The sequence below is a fragment of the Meleagris gallopavo genome, chromosome 5, assembly GCF_000146605.3.
Source record: "Meleagris gallopavo isolate NT-WF06-2002-E0010 breed Aviagen turkey brand Nicholas breeding stock chromosome 5, Turkey_5.1, whole genome shotgun sequence".
Lineage (NCBI taxonomy): Eukaryota > Metazoa > Chordata > Aves > Galliformes > Phasianidae > Meleagris > Meleagris gallopavo.
The window spans coordinates 20829103-20845797 of NC_015015.2; the positions used below are offsets into that span (position 1 = coordinate 20829103).

The 16695-nt window shown below is 40.6% G+C and overlaps 1 protein-coding gene across 2 annotated transcripts in view; it reads left to right on the forward strand.

Moving 5' to 3' along the window:
• Nucleotides 1-16138, forward strand: part of MAPKBP1 (mitogen-activated protein kinase binding protein 1) — a 90660-nt gene extending 74522 nt beyond the window's left edge. Inside the window, exons 23-30 of one of the 2 annotated variants that reach the window (XM_003206484.4) lie at nt 791-960; nt 2463-2608; nt 3100-3270; nt 4125-4203; nt 5679-5989; nt 6793-7704; nt 10869-10954; nt 11921-16138. In XM_003206484.4, the coding sequence (XP_003206532.1) occupies nt 791-960; nt 2463-2608; nt 3100-3270; nt 4125-4203; nt 5679-5989; nt 6793-7704; nt 10869-10954; nt 11921-12214 (2169 nt within the window). In that variant the 3' untranslated portion in view covers nt 12215-16138. The remainder of the gene's footprint in view (nt 1-790; nt 961-2462; nt 2609-3099; nt 3271-4124; nt 4204-5678; nt 5990-6792; nt 7705-10868; nt 10955-11920) is intronic. The other variant, XM_010711306.3, reaches the window with a different exon arrangement.
• Nucleotides 16139-16695: the final 557 nt, after the last annotated feature.

Below are 16695 nucleotides of genomic sequence, written 5' to 3' on the forward strand. Positions count from 1 at the left end.
AGTACTCAGAGCAGAACACGTATGGGATCAAGGTTTCCTTCCAAAGACGCAATACCTTGTATTTTCTCTTAGTTCCTTGATTACTTGTGGTTAAAACAAGCTGAGTGTGGAATTACATACATGTGTGCCCAATTTCCTTTTAGGAAAACTATCTCCAGTGTATTGAATTGTGACTCAAATGAGACCCTTAGCTGTGAGTTGTGCTAGATTTTTGTCATCCTTGAAACATAGCCATGATCTCTGTCTCTTAGCCACAGCAAGTAACATGTTCTTACTTCAATACTTCATAACACATAATGTGTTGAATACTTCAGAAGATTAATACCTGTTTTCCAGTAACAGCCTGTCCTGGTGCCTACCCTCATTAGCTTTTTCTTCTTTTGTAACTTTGTGACTTGAGGAGAGTTTTGGACTCACTATGTACAAATCAGCCAGTAATTTTTAGCTTTGACCCACAGACTTTTCTGAACTATGCCTCATCAGTCTGGAAAAAGTAACAGAAGCACCTGCTTCGAGGTAGCTTATGCTTCTCTTGTGAGGACAGAGAGGTGTAAGGAGTCTAGCATTCACTGTAGAATTTTAAGGGATTACAAACCAAAATTAGAATAGGAAACTACAACAATCAAACTTCCTAGATGAGGAGGAGGAGAGACATGGGCGTGTTGCCTTCTAATCTCAGATTTTTTAAATTATATTCTATGCTGTAATATGTACTTTCTAGCTCTGTACAACAGCTACTGACTTGAAGTAAAAACACTGTTAATATCTAATATTCTGTATTTTTTACTAGGTTGGAAGCTCAATAGCTCCCCAAGACAACCGATCTTGTGTACGGCCTCAAGTGATTCGGCTCCTGTCTTGTGAAGAGGGTATTTTCTCTCAGGAACTGGAACCATCTGAGAGTGAGGAGTGTGTAATCTACCCTGAGCAAGATGAAATCCATCCCACAGACCCTAGCAGGTTAAAAACAAAATAAGCCTTCCGTTGCGTATGGCTTACACCTTTCTTGTTTTAGGTTGCTTGTAGCTTATATGGTAACTTGGCTGAGTTGACTTACTGTCTATTGGATGCCACGTGCATTTAGTTGAGGGTTTTGTGACATCCTGGTGCTAAGGAAGGCTGAAACGAAGAGGGCACCATTAAAATAATCTTTCATCTGAGGCTGTGTGTTAGCAGCCTCTTCCAGTATTTTGCTTTCTCCCTTGTCTGGGTTGAAATAAGCAAGAGAAAATTTGAAAGCTGGAAAACCATCCAACAGTGATGTATACACAATAGTGAAACATCTGCCTAGGAGAAATGATGCGACACTATCATTTCTGATAATTTCAAACCAAATTAGGCTAGAATCTAACACATGTAGTATGTGATGACACTGTTGTGGAAAATGTAATAGGCTACATGAGTTAGAATTTGCTGGGATGCTGGAGACAGTGGAGAACCTTTATCCTTCCTCTGCTGTTTCTTCTGTTTGAATTTTACCTTACTGAATTTTCTGTATTATTTCATGTGCCATTTTTCCTTCCCAAATATTATTCTTCCCTTCTTAACCTGATGCTAATAACTGTTTAATTTCTTATGTCTCTTCCTCCTCTGTTGCAAAGAATGAGCTGATAGCTTTAGACAGACTTTTACACAAGAGAGTACATGCCAAGATTTTGCAGTTGAAGCTGCTAGTTTTTTTTCTCAGTTTCTCTTGATTTACTTCTTAAACTTCACTTTGATAACAGTATGGACAAACCCACATGCTGTTCCAGCATGTAAGAAATGGAGGCATTTTGTTGATGTTTGATTTGGGCTGGACATATCTTGAAGTATGCACATTTTACACACTGTACTTGCCATTCAGTTCCATTGAGTGACTTCTGCAGTCTACCTTGTATTGTCCCCAAGGCAGAAAGAACAGCATCTGTGTCACTCAACAGAGAATGACTCATAAAGTCATAAAAGAAATGAGGAACTCCGTCATACAGTACTGTATTTTTATATGATATTCTTCAGTAAATTAGTCATGCTCAGATCTTCTCTGTTCTGTAACACTAAAGTGACTCAAAGAAATGGGTTGTAAACATGAAAAAAATTACTGTATTAGGGCTAAAATCTCTGACAAACTGGAGTTTGTATCATGTGCCCGATCTTAGTCTTGTTTTCAGCAAGTAGACCACTGCTTGTTTTTCAACTGTACTGGAAATCAAGCCAGGGGAGTATTACTACAGATACCTTGTAATCATGGGAAACTGAAAACACCCAAAAAGTCAGACAATCCCCTTGAGACTTCACTGTCCAAGCTTAATGAAATGCAAAAAAATGTATAATCATGAAAGAAGTAAACTTCTTTTTCTCTTTAAAGCCTTAATTTTGTAATCAAGGTTATTAACACAGGTAAGGCCTTAAAGTTAGACTGTACTCTTCTTTACATCTAAAACAAGTCTCTTCTAGTGCTGTATCTTTCCTGTCTCTTGTAGCGAGTACCAGGTAAAAGCACTGCCCCATGGCAAGCTAAATAGAAGTTATCAGACCAATGGATGTCCAGACAAACACAGTCCAGACAGTGCCTGCTCTGTAGATTACAGCAGCAGTCGTCTTTCCAGCCCAGACCATCCAAATGAAGGTAAGATGCAAAGGTATTATAATTTGTACCTGATATGAAACACTGCAGGAACTTGGTTGAACTGTGTTGTGCTATGTTTATCAGCTGTGATCCTGGTCTCTTAAGTACTCGATCCTCTTCATGAACTGAGCTGAGGTCACATTCCTGTTACTTGTGCTAGTAGTGCTGTAAAGATTCAGGCTCTTCTGAGCAGGGACTTCAGTGAAGGCACTGTAGAAGCACTTGGTTGAAGTGCTCTTGCTGTGTAAACCTTTGACTTTTTCTCTCACTAGCTAGCGGAGACAGGCTTGGTATTGATTATCCCATAGGCTGTGCTGCTTGGGTGTTAGAACAGAGAATTTGGACTTAATGCTGATTGACTTGGTAACTGTAACACTTTAGATTTAAGTTGCTTAACTTAGCATATTTGCTGAATATCATTTTTAATCTGACATTACTGTGATTATACTGTTGCAGCTTGTATTTTCTTTTTGGTTTGTGCCTTTTCCCAGATTCTGAAAGCACTGAGCCCCTGAGTGTGGACGGCATCTCAGATCTGGAGGGAGAGGAAGGAGAGGAGGATGTGGGTACCAACGTGCCAGTGGGAGAAATTCCTCAGGCACCTGATCAGGAGAAGTTCCTCAAGCAGCATTTTGGGACCCTGGACAGCACTGATGGAAAAGGTAAAGCTCTCTGCTTAGTCCGAGCACTTTCTCTGTGAGGACATTCTGCTGTGTAGAAACGTATAAGGAGGGGGAAACAGGGATTTAGTGAAGAGATGCTTGAAGATGAGAGGCATCTGACAAGTCTGTTGTTGTGTGTGTTTAAGTCTCTGTGGATCAGATTGAAGTCTGTGTTAGTTTGGGTTAAGTATTGTCCCCAGAATCCTGAAAAGCGGTTCTCTTGTTCTAGCACTAGTTTTTCATAGTTTATATGGCTATTGATTGTATATGTGTGTCCCCATAGGTGGCGTGTAGTGGCCTCTAGTGGTATATTAAGACATAACAAATGTCACAAAAGAAAAGGCTGAAATACTGGGTGGAGGGATAGAATAAGAGGAGACATCAGAGTGGCAAAGGAGCTGGTTAATCTCTGTTGACCAATTCTAGAACAAAGCGTATCTTTCTAGTATTGATAATGGTTGCATGTAGCAGTATCTGTGTGAGCTATCTGTTTTACTAGTACTATTTTTTTTCCAGTTGATTGATTTGTTTCCTGCTTGATACCAGTACCTCACAGTCCTACAGGCAAGATGGAACACAAAGGGAAGAGAAAAAGGAGGAGGCATACCCTTTAGGGAGATTAGCAGTTTAAGGCAGAGTAATCTAAGTAGAACAGAAAAGGCAAAGGCAATGAAATTATTTAATTCTGTTGTTTTAGCTCAAAAAATCCTCTTGAATATGGGGGGAGAGGGGAATGCATTCAACAGTCTCTGTGAGGAGAAAATGCATATATCAGAATGTTTATTTGTTCTGTAACTAAATTGCTCCTTTTTTTTTTTATTTTTTTCCTCCTCTCATTTAACCAAAATGTTTAGGTGGTTCATGTAGGAGTCTGGAAAGAACTGAAAACCTCAGCATTTCATCTCGCTTTCTTTCCCAGTCTCCAGCTCTCAGGTATGATTCTGCTTGTTTTGAGTGTCTGTCTGTCTGTTTTTACTAGTGTGGCGAGGTCTTGTAGTAGGCCAAATAAGAAAGCAGACTTTTGCACCCAGGAGGTTGGTTGTATTTTGGACGTGCTGTCCTTTGTCACTATAGCTGTTTGGTTTCTTCCTAAAGCATTACTGTTATTTTGTTCTTTTTCCTCTTTTGAAAATCTGATTAAGTGTTTTATGATTAATAGCTTGATTGATTAAGCTGCAGGAATCACTATCATCTAATTTACTCTTGACCATTTATGCTGTGTTTATTCTTTTGCATTTCATTCAGCTTGGACAATGAAAGTAGGCTTGTCAACTTTTCCTTTGTTTTTACAGTCCTTTCTTGACTCAGCCTCATTTCTCAGTCCCATGCCTTCATAGGATATTCCAGTCTCGTACAAAGTCCCGTGGGAATATTATACTTCCAAAAAGTCCTCAACTCTAAAGCATCTCAGAAGGCCTCTCTGAACTTTTTTCCTTTGGTTTAAAAAAAAAAAAAGAGAGAGGAACAAAAGGTAGTGGTGGTATAAATACTTCTGTTGATACAAATAAATGTTTAAAACAAAAACCTCCTTCTTATTCCTCCAAAATAACAACAAGGAATCTTGGCTTAAATTAATTTAATTTACTTGTATAGAATGGAGCTGGACTTAAGTACACCTGTGTTTACCAGCTACGTCTAGATTCATCACATTATGGAATTTTTTTTTATCATTGCTTTATTGAGATGCAGCTGTTGCTGCTGTCAGGAGTGCTTCTTAGTCTATCTTGCATTGAAACCTCGTGTTTAAGAAGAAAGTCAGTGGTTAGTTATTTTGTAAGCTTCTGGAAACTTGCAATGGTGAATGAAGGAAGTTACTGGCACTTCAGAGGTGTAGTAAGTGAAGTAGTTCTAAATTATAAAGACTTCCATACTTTTAATCTGTCTGTCAAACATACCAAACTAAAAGTTGCCTCCTTTCTGAGGTAAGCCCTCTGTACTTGTTTCCTCACCATTTCAAACAAGACTTTTCTCTTGAAGATACTGGTGAACTTTCATAGTAATAATACTTTGATAAGTCCACAAAAGTGTAATTACTTTGTCTTGGAGTATCTTGGAATGTAAAATAATTTATTGTTAGTAAGGTGAGCTGAGAGAAGAGACATGACCTGACTTTACCCATTCTTCCTCTGCCTGGAACTTTTCCTTCTATCTTGCCTTCACCTTTTACGAAGTCCCTCCCTGAAAAATTGTCTCAGTGCCACTTGTGATTGAGTAGCCTGGTTTAGAATGCTTTAAGATCAGTACACCCAGGAATAAATAGAACTGTTAAGAGCTTAGGGCAATTCTGCCTTTTTAAAAGTCGAGGTAGGGAAAGGAAAGGTTTTTAAACTGGTTTAATGCATGTGCTTGGTTGTCCAGGGCATCACATGTACTTGTTTCAGTTAGGATTTCTTCATTGCTTTCTCTAGGCGCTTGTCACTCTCCTCATCGAATCTGATACTGGATTCAAAGTCCATTGAGTCTCCAGCTCCAACCAGTCGACTTACTCAAGACCTGTTGAAAAATGACAGCAGCCATTCTGCTGATTCTTTGGAAAACAGCTGCCTCTTGGATAATGTAAATTTGCATCGGGCTGTTTATGCCCAGAAAAAACGCAAGTCGGCCTTGGAGACCAGCAGAGTTGGTATGGCTCCTGGACGAGTTATTGCATCCTTTCCAGAAGGCCCTGTGAATGCAGTGATGAGAAAGGCACAGTCAGTTCACGACCTTGTTCATGAGGGTAAGGACTCCAACTGGAATGATGATATAAATTCAGAAATGAAATGGGGAGGTTTGAGTGGAGATTAAATTTGTCTTTTGTCTTCTGAGCTACAGACTTTGCGTGTCTTTTAATTCTCAGCCCATCAAGGGAAAATATTTTTGCTTTGTAGCACAGATGCTGGTCTCCTAATTAGTAGTTTCTGATATTTGTCTGGCATCTTTTGGGGGAGAAATGCCAAGGGTGGAACTGGCTGTTTGCAAAGAAATCTCCTTCTGCCGTGAGTGGTTGCTCCAGACAAAAAGTGAAACTCCCTAGGGTGAGGAGGGGAGGAAAAAGGGAAAAAGAGTGCAGTAAGAGGGGGGCTTACGGTATATATGCACTCTGTGTCAAAGAAGTGAAAGAACCCCAGTTTTGAAACAGTCAACTCAATGGAGCTATCGGTAAGCACTAAGTTTGTTTTTAAAAAACAAAACTTATCACCACAATTCCATGCATATGTGAGTGGATTAGAGAACTGACAGTTTTTGCCTGCTTCCTCTGCCTTCTCAGTTAACAGTCATGGTGGTCTGAGGTGTTCTGGCTATATGCTTTAAGAGCAGGTCTCCCCTTAGGTAAGCAACAGTGTGCGAGCAAGATGAGGGATGGGGAAAAAAGAAAGTGTTGAGGCTTGATAATATTAACCTGAAGTAGTGATTTTGTACACTTCCTCCGGGGGCTGAGCTGAGGCACATGGAATGAAGCAGCCCTGTTGCTTTCCAGTTTGGGAATTCACTGCAGGCTCTTGTCTGTTTTTGGCATGTTTGTCTGTTTAATTTTCACAGATAAGGGTCCTGGAGTGGTATCTTCTGCCAAGCAGCGTCCTCATACTCTTATGGTGGTTGAGAAGGATCCCAGACCTAATAATTGCAGGGCGTTATCATCCAGTCTGTTGAAGATGGATGGATCTGGTGCTCTGCTGGCCAAAGATGTCAGGGCTGCAAAACCAAAGTCCTACATGAACCCTACAACCAGCTTCCGGGCTAAGATGTCAAGGAGCATATCTGTAGGGGAAAATCTGTACCTTGGTTGCTCCACCGATGTGTTGACTGATGGGAGAACTAGCCCTCCAGCAGCAGAGAAGACACAGTTCAGTCCCACGGCAGATGCTGAGAAGATGAAGTTAACAGTAAAAGAAAATTTTCCAGTGAAGCCAGCACTTCAGCCAGTTGTAAACTGCTTGTCTCCCAAGTCCTTTCACAGCAAGTTGGCATCATCAAACCGAGCACACCTGATTCTCGACATTCCTAAGCCATTGCCGGATAGACCCACACTGGCCTCCTTCTCACCCACTACCAAAACCAAAACCCTGCTTGAGCCACAGTCTCCCCAGTCACCTGCTGGGGCCTGTAAAAAGAAATCCTCATTCCCTGAGGTTCGAACCTCCAAGAAGGAGAATCAAGCTGCTGGGACTCTGGTTCCTGGTAGAGAGAATTCAACAGGACTTGCTAAGGAGAACCCAGTAGAGAGTCCAATTGCAAGGACAGGTTGCCAGTTTGAGCCGGGGGTCACAAATCTAAAACTGAGGGAGTTTTCAGAGATCCGGCAACTGAAGTCTCCTGAAAGCACACTGCCCAGTTGTAAGGAGAGGACCACCGGCATCGCCTGTGTGCTAGACAACCAACCTGGACTTTGCCCACTAGACCCCATCAGGCCGAGGTCTCCTACATCTGTAACTGCCTTGGCACAGGTCTCAGGTGTGCATGGATACCCATCTCTTATCTTCCCCCTTCTGTCTCCTGTCTTTGTGAACCGCCTCACGATCCCATCACATTTCTTTACGTCCAGCTTCTGGCCTGTCTCGTCCTGTCTGCACCTGTCTCGTTCCATAAGTCATCCCCTCAATGGTGAGACTCTTCTTCAGCCTGACATCTTTTTCTGAGTCTTTAATTTCCATTTCCTCTGAGTCTTATATCTGAATGGTTGGTAGACCTCAGCAGATCTTTATGCAGTTGCACTTAGGAACTCAAACATTTTTTTTGGTCAGTCCTGAAAAATGACATGCTAGGAATCCCCAGTAGTACATGTAGGTTACACCAATTTTGCTCTTCTCAAGGTATATCTGACCAGTAAATGAAAGTGCAGGCCAATATGTGTTAGTTGGACATATACTACACATAATAGTGACAATGAAGTTACACCACTCAGCACTTGTTGATAAGTGCAGGTGTGCAGAATCCAGAGTTGTTTACCTACAGTTTTGTCATATGAGAGAAAGCTTGGCAAAAGTGAGTTCCTTGCTGTACTATGTGTAAGAGCAAGGAAGTGAGTGCTGCCATCATGTCTGCAAGCTGCTTGGATTAATTTTTAAATTACCTCTGATTTGAAGAAAAAGGTACTATCTGGGGAACTATTTTACATGCTGAAAGAGCTCTTGAATTTGTTACAAACTCTGATTTAAGGTACTTTAATCAAATGAAAACTAGCTGGTAGGTTCAAACTGAATCAAAGTCCTACCTGCCAAGGCTGAGGTGTCCAGTGATTTTTCTGCGTTAAAACCTGAAATGCCTTCCTGAATTACTTGGCTGGGTTGTACAGTGTGAAGCTGGATGTCAGCCAACACACAGATACCTTGCACATTAGGGGAACTATACAGTGCACAGTTTTATAAGCACTTTTGCTGTGTTCTTATTCACATTTGAGAAGGAGTATTCATTGCAGTGCTTAAATGCAGTATTTCTGCACCTAAGCATTATAGAGAGAGAATCTGGTTTTGTTTAAATTTTTCTTTTTGCATTTCTAGAGGGATCAAACAGCATAAAATTGAAGCACTGATATGCAAAATAGGAAGTGTGTTTTGTCTCATAGACTTACGGTTGTGCTATAGAGCAGTTGCTCTGTTGAACATTGAGTGTCTGACACTTTCAAGCTCTAACCCTTACTGAATGAGGTTTCCTCCAACAGAAATGCAACTTAGAGCTGTGGAATCATTTCTACAGTGGGAAAATAATAGTCCAATTGTTTATACACTTCATACTGAGTTTTCTCTTCTAGACTTGGAAATCAAGCGATGGATGTATCACATGATTTTTGTTGAGTTGCTAGGAATCTGCTTGCAGAGTTAGCACACATGCTTCGGAGAAAAGGGGTTTTTTTTGTTTGCTTGTTAAGTCAGCTCCCAATGCAGTGCACAGCATACCCTGTCAAGGTATTTCAGAAACATCCTTTACTCAGTACAGTGCATCCACAATTTTTTTTCCTCATTGACAGCAGTCAGCCTTCGCCTTCTTGGAAATCACTTTTTCCATATTTTTAGTGGAAAATGCTGGAAAAGCTGACTTTTGCTGTGAACAATCTGCTGTGATTTCTGTGGATCATAACGTGGCAATTTAGACTAGTACTGCAAGGCTGACAGTCAGAGATCTTTCTGCTTCTGACTTGCTCTGTGACTTCTGGATTCTGCTTAATTTTTCTATCCTTCAGTTTTCCTGCTTGCATAACATTTGCTCTTAAGGAGACTTAACTGTTTTTGTGAAAGCATTTTGACAACTACAGTTAAAGTACTGAAGATATACTGAATACTGTTGCTGTGTTTATTATTCCCTGCTGTTTTCTGAAGAGCTCTGCAGGCAGAAAATGCCTGTTATTCAAGCATTTGTGTTTTATTTGTGACCTGTCTCCAGACTGGCATCTCACAGACTGAGACCAGCATAAAAGCATGATCAGAGGAGAAATCCAGGAACAATAATGAGAAGAAAGAACTGGCTTGGGAGAGTGGGGCAAAAAATGATGGGGGGGGGGGTAGGGCCAAAAAAAACAAATAAAGGTAGCAGGGCAAGAATCTTGGATGGAACTGAAGCCCACTGTGCTCAAACTCTACAAGACTGAGTGATTCAGGAAAAAGAATACAAATGGATTTGTTCATGTCTCTTTTTGTTTTTCAATATGTACATATGAGTGGATATTCTAGCAGTGTTTATACACCTTCTGCATGTATTCATAAAATTAGATGAGGTCCATTTCCACCTTTTCAATGATGTGAACATTTGTGAAGTGCAGAAATAGTAGCAGTAATGTGACTAAGTTCTGTTTTTTAGGTAACTGAAGGAAGTTGAATGCCCTTTGTCCAGGCCATTGTAAATTGAAGATAACTGCAGATTGTGTGTGTGTGTGTCAAAGTCCTCATTCATGATTTATGTCTTAACTCATAGAAGTGTTTATTTTATTAAAGCCTTGCAGGCCTTCAGCTCTGATGCTTTGGGAGTATTGCCCAGTTAGGGCTGGAAGAAAGTGGTGTTTCTCAGTTCCTTGCTTTTATTTTCAGTTTTTGAATTATGGTGTCACAGTACCCTGGACTGTTCAGAAGTGTGATTCCTTTATGATTGTGTTTGTTAGTCAGCAGTCCTCTAGAGCTCAGTCCTCACTAGAGAACACTGTAATAAGTCAACATACTCCTTCGTTCCTATAGCTCATTGTTGTATACTGTGCAGAACAGTATATAAAGGGAAGTATGCAGGTTTCAGACTAGGTGGATGCCAAATTAGCAGCTCCTCAGATCACACCCCTTTGTTGTTGGAAGACTTGATTTGAAGTTTAATTTAACTATAAATGAAAATGGCATATGTGATCTCTGACTATTGTTGACTGTAACAGCATTGTGTAATCTAAAGGAGACCATTACTGACTTTGAAGAAACTAAGCAATGGAAAAACAAGAATGTTTGAAACAAGAAGCATCTATCAGTAGTATGAAGGAAAGTTCATGTATCCCGTTGATTCAAACCAGCCCAAAAATTGAATGAGAACTGTGTGCACGTGATCTTTTGAATATGTGTTAAGAAATCTTTTTGACCCAGCTGTGAGATCTCAGATATTGAACTATCTATACCTTACTTTAAATTTTATTTTTTCCTCTCATTCAGAATCGAGCATCAGTGTGGAGCAATGTGAGCATGTGGTATCTGAGCTCCAGGACAGCATGCGCAAAGCTATTCATCTTTACCGTGCGGTGAGTGACCTTTGACACAGGATCTATTTTAGCTGATTGGCTTTACAGCCTACGAGCACTGAATATGCATGCTTACACATTGTAGGTATTCTCTTGACTGTGAGTTCAGTGGCAGAAGCTGCCTAGCTGTCTAGTTCTTTGCACCTAAGCTTGAACTGGGCAGGCAGGGATTCTTGATTTCTAACTTCTGCATTTTCCAGTGGCTTGTTACGGCATTCTGAACAAATCAATTAACTTTCCAAACTATTTTGTCTATCTGTAAGCTGAAGATAACAGCATGCTCTTTTTCAAAGGGGTATTAGGGAGTTAGTATTTATACTATGCCTCAGAGATACAGAATAATATAGGAACTTTAAATTTTATTATGCCCTTCTGTTTCCTCATCTTAGATGCCCAAGAAACGGATTAGTAAATTATCATGGGAATTCAGCATGCAAACACTCTTCTCTCCCCTTTACTGCTAGACCATCATTACATGCAGAGCTGTGTAACACCTCTTGTTTTCTTTGCTTGGCACTGATCTGTCAAGTTACACTGATTGAGGAGCTTCCACAGTGAGCTTCTGCCATGAGTTCTTCTGCAGCTTTAGTCTCAGTGCTTGCATGACCTCTGTGACCTCTCTGCATTCCTGTGACCTGTTGCATTTGGCAAACAGAAAGAAGAAAACACTGGCCTTTTGCTGCAGCTGGGCAACAGCAACTCTTAGGTCTGGTATAAAGGCATCAAAATCCAGAAAATATGCTCCCCACCTCTATTCTTTTCGAGTAATGCCTCTGTTTCTTGTGTGACTAGCTGTATCAGATATATACTCTGCTATATGGTTAAATTGGTAGAAGAAAAGGACACTCAGTGGTCTGTATTTCTTTTTCATGGCTTCACTTTCCAAAAGAGTTGAAACTGCTTCTTTGTGCACTACCTGACACCCAATGTATTCTTTTTTCTTTTCTTTTGCTTCTCTGTTTCCAGGTGCTAAATGATACAGAGTCATCTACTGACAAAGATAAAATAGCAGGCCTCCTGACAGAAACATTTTCCTTAATGAAGAAAGAGTTGGACTCCCTGAAGGATGAGGAAGAACTGCCGAAGGTTAAGGAGGTACTGCCAAAGCCACAAGATACTGCTAGGTCACTAAATGACAAATGTGGTGCCAATCTACCAAGTCCCAAGAGCTTAGGAGATGAGCAGACACTAGCTTTGCTGGAACAGTACTCGGAGTTATTGTTACAAGCTGTGGAACGACGCATGGACAAAAAACTCTAAAAGTGGTGTCTTTCAGGTGTTTGTGAATACACAGAAATAATCCGAAGAGGAGGACCACAGAGAGATATTCAGACCAATGCTATCATCACACTGGTCTAGAGCTGGTGGGGTGACCTTTGTAAACTGATTTCCTCAGGCCCCTACAGTTGACTTGCTCTAATTCTTAGGAATGTGCTGGGCACAGTTTTAACATTTTTTTCCAATTGTCTTCAAGTTCCTGTCTCTAGATCGTCTCTAGACAAAGTTTTGAAAGAGGAGTTTGGAGAAATTGCCTTGAAATTTCTTCATAGCCAGGAGGTCAGGATGTTTGGCATCTAAAGAAACAAAGAAAATCTCATTTATCCAAGAAATTCTGAACTGCGGACCGAAAACGAAGGAGTCCAAGTGAAGCCAATCCCTTCTTCTCTAAAGCTTTAGGAGAATCAAGAAGCAGACTTTTTATGGGTTTATTTATTAATTTATTTTTTCTGACTGTTGCTCTATGTCACGTTTGTGACTAGTATCTATCCTTTAACAAAAAAAAGTCAATCTCTTGCCATATCCCAGCGAGAAACAATCTCTGTATTATAAATCTCCAAGAGGGAGACAGGCTGGAGTGTCTGTGCAATTAATGAACTGGTTTCTGCTTAAATTTTTCTTGCTGTTCTTTCTTTTCCTTCCATAGTTCATTACTTGGAGTAATCCTGCTGTTGTTTTGACTACTCTTGTCTGCTTTTCTCTTTGTTTCACAAGACAGTCCTCATACCTGTATTTTATCTGCATTCGCCTCCAGGGGGAAGACTCCACAACCCTTGGGCCAAGCTTTGGAGTTTGTCTAACAAAATCAGTAGTGGTATTTTTTAATCTGGAATTTGATGTTATGTTGATGTTCTCCAGACTAGGTTTTTCTGCAGACATTTTAAAAAGGAAGCTATATACAAAGAGGAAAGTTCATTTCAGCCACCTTTCACAGTTAGGAATTGGATATCAACTTTGATGTTATCATTACTGGGAAATTTGGGGATATGATTTTATTTGTGGAGAAATCACACTGAAAGTCTGGTTTCCAACAGCATAACTCTGGAGTTGAGAAATCTTCAGTACAACTGCTCATCCGTATGATTTGTTGATTTCAGTGTCTTGATAGAAGATTTTTTTTTCTTGTTCCAGGAAAACAGAATACTTACATCTCAAGAAAGCTGGGATTCTTGTCCATTTTGTAATTCTGTTCCAAATACCCATAAAAAATGGTTTACCAGGAACGTACCAAAACATTTTTGAATGTGGTTATTGCTATTCCCACCCCCAACCTCTCTTAATTAGTTTAATTAATTTCTTGACTGACAAATGGAAAATCATCTCCTCTTGCATTTGTGTGTACAGTACTCTTCTCACCTTCTCTAAGACTATGCTAACTTTTATTTGTTAAGACTTAAAACTTTCCAGTGATATTTTATTAGTCAACAATAAGCTATAAAACAAACAAACAAAAAACCTCCCACAATGAACCAGCAATAAAACTCTTCAGTACCTTCCCTCATAATTCTCACTCCTTTCCACAATCTCCTGATTTACTTGCATTTATTTTAAGGCAGAGCAGTGTACTTCCCATTTGTACTCCCAGTTTATAAAACTAATGCAAGTAACAAGCTTTCATGTGAGTGAGAGAATGCTAGTATCTGTGGCGTCCACTTACAGGTAGCTAGACTGCATCAGTTTGTTTATGTGCTGAAAGCTTGAAGCAGTCTTCTTTCATTTTGCTGTCCTGGCTGTCATCTCTCTGAAGCCCTATGGCACTTGAAAATGCTGTCTGTTGGCTTGCTTTGCTTTCTCTTTCTGTGACTGGGGATTTGCAGTGCAGCCTTCTTTTACTACTGGGCCAGCCAGACTGGTGTAGGATGGCTTATTTCTTCAGTATACTCTAGGGCTGAATAATCTGCAGTTGTCACTATTCCCTTGCCTGATCACTACTGCTCAGTGCTTTGCAATGTGGCAGTACGTGGAGCACTTTCAGAGCTTTCTAACTGCTTCTGTCTCTAATGTAAATCTGCCTCATTGAGTGTTACAGGTGTCCTTGCTAACCTTTCTTTCCATGGACTTGTACTGAAACTTTAGAAGTGGTATCTTCTAGTCCTGTCTCATCATTGTGCTATGCTGAACTGATTGGTGTGCTGGATCCCATAGGCAGAGAGGTTTTTATGAAGACAAATTGAAAAGTATAGAAACTTTCTGTCGGTTTCCTTGAGTAAAAAGATGTGCTGGAGATGCTACAAGTGGAGTGTCTGGTGGCAGTTGTGTTGGGCTGTGATGGAGTTAGTGTGAGTCAAGCTTGCTTTTGGGATGATTAGTTTCTCCTCTTTCAGACTGTGAACATATGTCCTAGTAACTTCTTGCTGTACTGGGACCTCAAGACACTCAGGTAAAATAGCAGCCCCTTCAACCCAGGTATCTTTTGGTACTGAAGATTATGGTTTGAGGGGTCTTTATTCTATTTCCTTGTGCAGTTTTATTATCCATTTCATTATTTCAATTATGAGGTAGTGGCAAAAACGGTCAGAGAGAGCCAGTGTTCAGAGCAAAGTTCACACCAAACTGTAGGGCAACAACAACCAGTGAAACTGGCATAGCAATACAATTCCAATGCTCCTTGGAAAGAAGACGTGTGAAGCAAATAGGATTTTTAAGCTGATCAGAGTAGGTTTTGCTTCCTGGATTGGATTTTGCCTGGGCGTCATGGCTGCATGCAGGAAACCAGAGGTAAATTCTGCCTGGAATGATGGAAAAAGAGGCATCAGGCAAGTGGCTGAGCTGATGGAGAGTGGTTGTGTAGTTTAAAGTAGAATAGTATATATAGGATGTTAAGGAAAAGAGAGTAGAGGTAGAGATAGTCTTGGTCCAAAGAACATTGTTTGGCCAGTAACCGTTTAAGATGAAGTATGGAAAAGCTTCAGGAAAGTAGATTTAGGACTGAGGTGGTGATCTGTAATTGCTGAATGAATCAGAAGGTGTTTTTAAAAATGTCCTGTCAGGCCTCTTGTTTCTTTGCTTGCTGTCCTCTGAGCAAATGTTTATTAAAAGGCATAAGTGTCAGCTGTTTGCCCAAGGTTTGGAAGTTAACTGAGAATTCAGTTGAAGAGATGCTAGTGCCACATGTGTGTTGATGCTTAGTATTTGAGGTGAATGCAACTGTCTCTTTCCTGCCAAGTTCCTATTGTTAGCAGTGGGAAATAATCCTAAAAGTTCTAGTTTACAGTGCAGAGCACAAATGGGATAGATTCTGTTGCACGTTGTGAGTACAATTTGCTACAGGCTCTTGGTGAGGCCAGACAGAAAAACAAATGATAATTGCTTAGAAAGTGAAAAGGTCTTTGGGAGAAGGTAGTGAGCTTGAGCCTATCCCTCTTACTGGTTTGTGATCCCTCATTCAGGTTTATGTGGGAACAGATACAACCAGACACCTGTACTAAAACAAGTTGGTTGTTTAGCATAGTCTGTATTAAGAATTTAGACTTACCATGCTTTTTGTCCTCTCATACCCAGCATTTCTGGTCAAAATGAGAATTGTGTATTTTTCCCCATCTTGCTTATAAATAGCATTGCTGTAGGACCCTTGCTTTGCTTGTAGGCCTCTGAGGTGATGCAGGGGGAGGTCAGCAGGCTCAGTGTTCTTCCTGGGCAGTGGCTGCAGCCTCCTTCAGCGTGCCCAGACCGTGTGTTTACGTGGGTCCGTTGTTTCTCCTGCCTCTTCTCTCAGGTGTCTCCTTTCTCTTGGCTCTCCCAAGTGACTGTTGGGGCAGGCCTTAGAGTTTCTTCACCAAAACCCCCCTTTTTGCAGAATCCATCGTACCCTTGTAGAGAAACACCCTCATTCTCTGGAGCAGAAACGTACAAACTTTTAATTTTTTTAAAGAAAGAATATGTATATAATTATCTATTAAAAAAAAATACAGTTATTTAAACACTATTGGTAAATTCATGCATGTATATGGTGTTCCCCTTCCTCCCTGCCTCCCCTTCCCCTGGATGTGCAGCATCCGGAACGTTAAATGACAGAAACCTCATTAAAATAAGCGACAGGTCTTGCGCTGCCTGTGGGTGAGCGGGTGCTGCTTTCTGTGGCTGAGCTGTTCCATATAGTGTAGGTTGTGGGCTGTGTGCTCAGATGGGGCCCTGCTGTAAGGATGGACAGGCACCGGGCAGCAACTCTAGGAATAAGCCATGTCCTCTCTGCATGTCGTATGGGCACCTGACAACTCTCTGTGGGCGTCAACACTGCCCTTCTTCACCTGTTTAAAATAGGGGGGAAAAAATAAATAAATTCTATTCTCTTGATTTATTTATAAATGTTTTTATACTTCTCCGTCTAAGTGAAATAATCCATTTAAATGTCCTTTTTCTGAATTTGTAGAAATAAAAACCATTTGCTTTTTTTTTTTTTTGGTCACTGTGAAGCGCCCTGTGCGGCAGCTGTTTTTAACTCTGTATTCATTTGTACTTCGTGT